The following is a 7,210-nucleotide window of genomic DNA, read 5'->3' as shown; positions in this document are numbered from 1 at the left end:
ATTATCCTTAAGATTTTTTTTTTTTAAATAACGTTATCAACGGCAGACCAAGGAGAGAACAATAAGCAAGTAAACAGCCGCCGTGCCCTCAGGAGTGTCTGGACAATCAGAATGCGTTTATATCCCCACATCGCGTAATTTGCACCTATTTTTCGAGGGTTTAACCTATCACTTATCTACGGGTTATATATATATTTTCGAATTAAACACATTAAACCTGATAGGATTTATTTGCATAATCCATACACCGAAAAAGATGTATCCTTGTTGGCTGGGGGAGTTATTATTATTATTGTTATTGTTATTTAGATTGGGTGTAATTGCCCGCTCCCTTCCCCCCCATGCCCCGGCTCCCCGCTCCTCTCCCGACGGCGCCTCCCCGCCCGGGGCGCTGCTTGGCCGGCAGGGGGCGCCGCAGCGCCGCGGCTGAGCCCGCGAGTGGCGCACGGGCGCTGCCCCGGCCCCCGCCCGCTCCGCGCCGCTCCGCGCCCCGCGCCCGGCCCGGGGGTCTTCTGCCGCCTCTCACCCCCAGCCCCCGGCTCAAGGCCGCGGGGGGGGGGGGGTCGGAGTGAAAGGCGGAGCAGCCCTGTCGGGGCGGGGGAGGCGCGGAGCGCCTCGGAGCACTGCGGGCGGGGAGGGCGCCGCGGCGCGCGTGGAGCGGGGCCGGCGGGCGGCTGCCCCCGTCGGCCCCGCTCCGCGCCTCCTCTCCCCTCCTCCCTTTGTCGTCAAGTGCGTTTCGGCAACAAAGATCCCAACAAGAGAGTGGAAGCAAACTTAGCCGCGGCTTTGTGCGGCCCATGTCGGGACAACAAGAGAAACAAAACGACTTCGTCGTAGCGCCTGGCCGCGCTCCCCCCCGCGCTGCGCGCTCGCGCAGCGGTCGCCGAGTCACGTTACGCCGCCGGGCCCTGCAGAGGGGGTCCCTACCCCGCTTTGTGCTGTGCAGGGACGGCCTTTGGGGGACCCGCGTTTGCACTGGACGTCCCCATCCCGGGAGGCCGCCGGCTGGAAGGAATGGCTCGGCTCTGTGTGCCACCGCCGGAACGGGGCTGGGCCCGGGGAGGGCCGGGAGAAGGGCACAGCCTCTCCCCGGGCCGAGCGGCGCGAACTCGGCTACCCAGCGGCGGCAGAGTCGCCGGGCGGCCCGGGAGAGGCGTGGGGCAGGGCCCAGCTGGGGGCTCCGCTTTTCCGGGTACTCCGCGGCGGCCGGGGCTCGGCGCGTCGGGCCGGCCTGGACCGGGCGAGGGCTGCACGGGCAGGGGATGGGCGCCGGGACGGGGGGAGGAAGCCGTGTCCGCTCCGCTCCCCCTATGGCTTCTCCCAGCCCCGAGCCAACACTAACTTAAAAAAAAAAAAGCAACAACAACCAAAAAAAAACCCCCACGTAGCAATAATGCTGTTTACCCACTTCCTCCAAAAGGCGTGTGTGACCTGTTGCTGGAAGAGGGGATACAAAGGCTTCCCAGTGGCTGCCTGGGCCGCCCCTGGGCCCGCCCCCCCCGCCGAGCCGTCCCGGCGGCTCCCAGCCCCCGCCCCGTTTCATGCAAAACCGGGGGTAGAGGCTTGTCCTCAGTGGCGGAGCCGCCGCGCGCTGATTGGCCGGGGCGAGCACATTTATTCCCTGACAAGCCCCCGTCACATGGATGGTTGTCTATTAACTTGTTCAAAAAAGTATCAGGAGTTGTCAAGGCAGAGAGAGAGAGTGTGTGTGTTTGCAAAAGGGGGTAAAGTAGTTTGCTGGCTCTTTAAGACCGAGGTGGGGAGAGCGAGCGAGCGAGCGGCAGGCAGAGAAAAGGGAAAAAGGAGGAAGAAGAAGTTTTTTTAAAATCAAGACTCCGGCGGCAATAATAGCAGTTATTAGCATTATTAATCCATCAGCGAAGAGGAAGATCCTGATCTTGATCCAAGTGTGGTTTTGGGGAGTCCCCCTCCCCCCTTTCCTACCCCTCCCTAGGAAGAAAAAAAAAAAAAAAAAAAGTCCGGCTTGGGACTTCGCTGCGGCTGCTCCTCGTTTCTCTGCTGAAGGCTGGTTCCAGGCGAAAGTAGTTTGAATGTACAACATGATGGAAACCGAGCTGAAACCTCCCGCCCCCCAGCAAACTTCGGGGGGAGGCACAGGCAACTCCAACGCGGCCGCCAACAACCAGAAGAACAGCCCGGACCGGGTCAAGCGCCCGATGAACGCGTTCATGGTGTGGTCCCGCGGCCAGCGGCGGAAAATGGCCCAGGAGAACCCCAAGATGCACAACTCCGAGATCAGCAAGCGGCTCGGGGCGGAGTGGAAACTTTTATCCGAGGCGGAAAAGAGACCCTTCATTGACGAAGCCAAGCGGCTCAGGGCTCTGCACATGAAGGAGCACCCGGATTATAAATACCGACCCCGGAGGAAAACCAAGACCCTCATGAAGAAGGATAAGTACACGTTGCCGGGGGGCTTGCTGGCACCGGGCACCAATACCATGACGACTGGGGTAGGGGTTGGGGCCACCTTGGGAGCTGGGGTGAACCAGAGGATGGACAGTTACGCGCACATGAACGGCTGGACCAACGGAGGCTATGGGATGATGCAAGAGCAGCTCGGCTACCCGCAGCACCCGGGCTTGAACGCGCACAACGCGGCGCAGATGCAGCCCATGCACCGCTACGATGTGAGCGCCCTGCAGTACAACTCCATGACCAGCTCCCAGACGTACATGAACGGATCGCCCACCTACAGCATGTCCTACTCCCAGCAAGGGACCCCGGGCATGGCCCTGGGCTCCATGGGCTCGGTGGTCAAGACGGAATCCAGCTCCAGTCCCCCCGTAGTCACTTCCTCGTCTCATTCCAGGGCTCCTTGCCAAGCTGGGGACCTCCGGGACATGATCAGCATGTATCTACCAGGTGCTGAAGTACCAGAACCAGCTGCCCCAAGCAGACTTCATATGTCCCAACACTACCAGAGTGCACCTGTTCCTGGCACAGCCATTAATGGCACACTCCCTCTATCACATATGTAAGACAAAGGGGCCGGGGGGGGGGCGGGGGGGAAGGAAAACTAAACAAAACAAACAACAAAAAAACTTTTATTAGAAATTCTGGACTGTTTTTTTTTTTTTTTGACTATTTTTGTACAGAGAAAACTCGGGGCGGGGCGGTGGGGGAGCAGAAATTAAACCGACAAGGAACTTGTATAGATCTCGGAGGGGAAGCAACTACACAAAACTTTTTAAAAGTTCTAGTGAAAACGGTAGGAACTTTGCGGAAAGTTTGCAAAAGTCTTTACCAATAATATTTAGAGCTAGACTCAAAGAGCGAAGAGGAAAATGTTTTAATATTTGCAGGCAACTTTTGTACAGTATTTATCAAAAGAAACATGGCAATCAGAATGTCCATTGGTAATACTGAGAGAAGGGAAAAAAAACCACCAAACGCGCGAATTTGCCAATTATTTTTTAAAAATAGAGTCTACTTGGAGCGTTGTGGCTTTGGCAGCTGAATTTATAGCAGCTGCGAGAGGAGATGAAATTATTTTACAGCATTTGGACATTTTAAACTGTTTTAGAAATTGTACAAAAGACAAAAAAGTAGGATGAGTACTTGCGAACCATGGACTTGGTTTGCTGTAAAAGGGCAAACATTTAGATTGTACTAAATTTTTTTTTTTTTTTACTTCTTGTTAAAAAGCAAAAATTGCCATGCAGGTTCCCACGCCGTTTGTTAATTTATAATAACTTTTTGTTTCCAGACTTCATCCTGTTCAAAGAAAAGGAAAAAAAAAAAAAGAAAAAATACCAACCTGAAATTACTGTGTTTGAAATATTTTCTTATGGTTTGTAATATTTCTGTAAATTTATTGTGATGATATTTTAAGTTCTTTTTTTTTTCTCATTTTCCGTAGTTGTATTTTAAAGATTCGGCTCTGTATTATTTGAAATCAGTCTGCCGGCAGTCCATGTATATATTTGAACTAATACCATCCTTATAACAGGTACATATTCAAGTTAAGTTTTTACTCCATTATGCACAGTTTGAGATAAATAAATTTTTGACATATGGACACTGAAGTTCCGCTTGAGTCTTGGATTTATTTTTGTAACGCAAGATGGTTTTTTTTTAATAATTCATGCAGTAGAAAGTATCATCGTAGCCTAACCCAGTACGATAAATAATGCAGCGATATTTCTATAGAGCGCATGAATATTTTCAGGTGTACGTATAGCGAGAGAAAGTGCGGCGGCTCTGACGGCAGAACTGCCGGCGCCTCGTCGAGGGGACAGGAACGCCGAGCGGGACTCCAGTCCCTTGGTTCCCCTCCCCGGGACGGTGTTGCCATGGGGCCGGGCGGCCGGGGGGCCCGGGCGGCCGGGGGCCCGGCTGCCTTCGGCCACTTGTTGCCGCGGCGGGCCCGGGCCGGCGGCAGGACGTGCCTCCTTTGCGCGGGCAGGTAACGCGTTTCTCTCTCGTCCCACCGGAGCCCCCTTCCTCCGGGGCCTGCTCTGGACCCCCCGAAATCCCCTCTCCCGGCTTCTGGGCAGCGCGGGAGGCGGCGAGAGCTGGGGGCGGGGGCGGGCCTTGACCGGGCAAAGGTAAGAAACAACAAAAAAGCCAACAAACCAACAAAAACGGCCGAACGCCGGAGACTTTCACGCTTTATCACAGCTCTTTCTTGAATCCTATTTCTTAAATTGCCAGCGCGGTGTAGCCCCGTTTCGGACCCTCTCTGCAGCCCGTCACAAGCCCCCAAGAGAAGCGGTGGCGCCCGCCAAGTAGGAGGAGAGAGAGATCCGCCATCCGTGCCAGGTAGAGTTCTGCTTTATACCCTTGTAACCGCAGTTGCCGAAGTTTCGGCTCCGCGCTGTTGCGCGGCCGCGCTCCGGGCAGGGCAGGGCGGGCAGCAGCGCGGAGCCAGCGCGGCGGCAGCCCCGCTCCTGCCGGGAAGCGCCGGCCTCTGTCGGCTGCTACCGCGGCTGCGGTCTCCCTTGGGAAATGCGCGTGAGGGAGACGCAAATAGTAATTTTTTTTTTTTTTTCAAAAGGTAGGAAATTGGAGGCACTGTGATTGCAAACTGGTCGTGTCTTCTGCCAAGGGCGCGCTGTGCGTGGCAAGGACAGGATGCGATGGTTGGCTTAGGCAAGGCACAGCGAGGCACTCCGGAGCGGGGGCAAGTGCTGCTCAGCTTTTCTCTCCGGTGTTGCTGTCGGTTACTGGGTTTCGCTTTAGTTCGGGGAGGAAGAAGGCAGAATAAAACACCGAACCAAACCACACACACACACAAAAAAGAAGTTACCTGGCTGGCTGTGGCTTTTATTTGGTAGTGCTATTTCCTAGGCTCAGCCCTGGCCTCCATTCTTGAAGCCTGGTGTCCTGGTGAAAACTAACATTGGCAGACTGGGGGATGTGGAGTTTTGCCCACCGCCTGGTTTTGTAGTTTAGCTCCCTTTGTCTCTTTTATTTCTGCACCGTCGCGGTACTCGAGCAGCACAGCAATTCTTGCAGATTCCCAACCTTTTCTATTTCTTTTAGGTTATTGCAAGGAGTAAAATATTCTTTTTCAGAGCTGTGAGTGTTTGCAATGCGTCTGGGGATTATTCACGTGGTAACGAGCCCCCATCCTCGCTCCCGCTCGTTTGGCTGAGAAAAGAGAACCGGGAATAAAAGCCCAATCGATATCGCTATTCCATTTTTTAAAAGCGAATCTTAGCCAATTAACAGCAATAAAACCTGGCCCCTTTTTGAAGTGTTAACTAAAATATTCGAGGGGGGTAGTTGGAAACGTTGGTCCTTTTACAATTCGCATAGAGGAGGCGAGCCAATACCATTAAACAAAAGGCACTAAGCCACATATTCAGGCTTAGTGAATTCAGCAACTTTTTATATGGGCAATTTGTTTAAGCTTAGATTTCGGAGTACGATGTGGAATAATATATGTGGTTGAAACCTGATCTCCCTTGGACAGATTCCTTCCATCCAGCCATCCATCCAGCCATCCATCCATCCATTTATCCGTTTCGAGAGGATAACGCAAAGCATTTTACACGTACAACTGAACGGTTTTATTTCAAAGTGTTACTTGGAGGAACGCCATTGTCCATTGCTAATTTTAAATTCAACACACTCAATAACCCCATTTACACCTAAGCCATTACTCTGGGCTTTCGTTTATGGCAGCTGAAATGTGTAGCAGAGGTCGTGGAAATGTTTTTACTGTGGTTATTGAAGACCTTTTGGGTTCTCCGTGTTTTCCCTTTCGTGAGTTGTTGTGTGCTTTTTAGCCGGGGTGATGCTCCGTCCGAAAGCGCCGGTGTAATGTTTCACTAACCTTCTATAAATGAGCCCAAGGAGAAGATTGTAGTTTCCCCTGTGATTTTTTTTTTTTTTTTTTTTTACGGCTCTTTTAAGGGCTGGGGTGTTAAAATATTTTGCGGAGCTGGAGAGGTAGATTAGCAGGGTTTCTTGCCAAAGCTGGGAAGCTGGTATTACAGACTGTCCCAGGGGGAAATCGCTCACATTAACCACTAAATGAATATTTGACAAGGGCTCATTCGGGGGTATTATTACTACAAACGGGTCCCTACTGGACTTTCCAAGGGTCAAAGAGCAATGGTTCAATTAATTATTTAGACTGTTAGTAGATTTGGTTGTAATAGCTGTACTTACGTCTGCGACCCACAGCCGTTTGCGGTGGGGGCCGGGGGGTCCGGGGGACAGGCCCGTGGCCCCTGGGCGGGCCGGGCCGAGCGGCGGCTGCCGACAGACGCTTCTGGGCTGAAAACATGTTTTTCTTCTTGGAGATGCCCACGGGTGCCGTGTGGGACGTCGGGGGCAGCGGTGGGCCCCGCAGCAGCCCGTGCTCTTCTCCAGATTAATTCCTTCTCGTCCCCAACGGGCAGCAGAGCGAAGAGGAGGTAGATCGCTCAGCAACCTAAGCAGTATATAATATAGGTCCCACTGAAAGAAAAAGGCCAGTTACTGATACGTGTGATTAGATACACTTCAGTTATTTAAATCCTGATCTAACTCAAATATTAAAATCTAAAGCCTCCTTTGGTGGGTACGAGATTTCCGAGGATACATGCAAAATGTTGACACTCAGATGGCAGGAGAGCTTCGTCTTTGCGTTTTTAACGCCAGCCAGCCTCGCCTGACACTGTCGCTTCGACATTTTGGGGGGGGGGGTTGGCGAGAGAAGAGAGGATTATTTTGTTTAATTTCTACAACAAACATGTCC

The 7,210-nt window shown here is 52.7% G+C and overlaps 1 protein-coding gene across 1 annotated transcript; it reads left to right on the top strand.

Annotated features, from left to right (window-relative positions):
• Positions 1–2,047: 2,047 nt before the first annotated feature.
• Positions 2,048–2,999, top strand: SOX2 (SRY-box transcription factor 2; the record flags this gene model as incomplete). The annotated part of the gene is made up of 1 exon (XM_082003855.1): positions 2,048–2,999. The coding sequence occupies exon 1, from the start codon at positions 2,052–2,054 to the stop codon at positions 2,997–2,999; it is 948 nt and encodes a 315-aa protein (XP_081859981.1). The 5' UTR covers positions 2,048–2,051.
• Between the last annotated feature and the right edge of the window lie 4,211 nt (positions 3,000–7,210).

The sequence above is a fragment of the Phaethon aethereus genome (assembly GCF_964289735.1).
Source record: "Phaethon aethereus genome assembly, chromosome: 9".
Taxonomy (NCBI): Eukaryota; Metazoa; Chordata; class Aves; order Phaethontiformes; family Phaethontidae; genus Phaethon; species Phaethon aethereus.
This window is presented reverse-complemented; position numbering and strand designations above follow the sequence as displayed.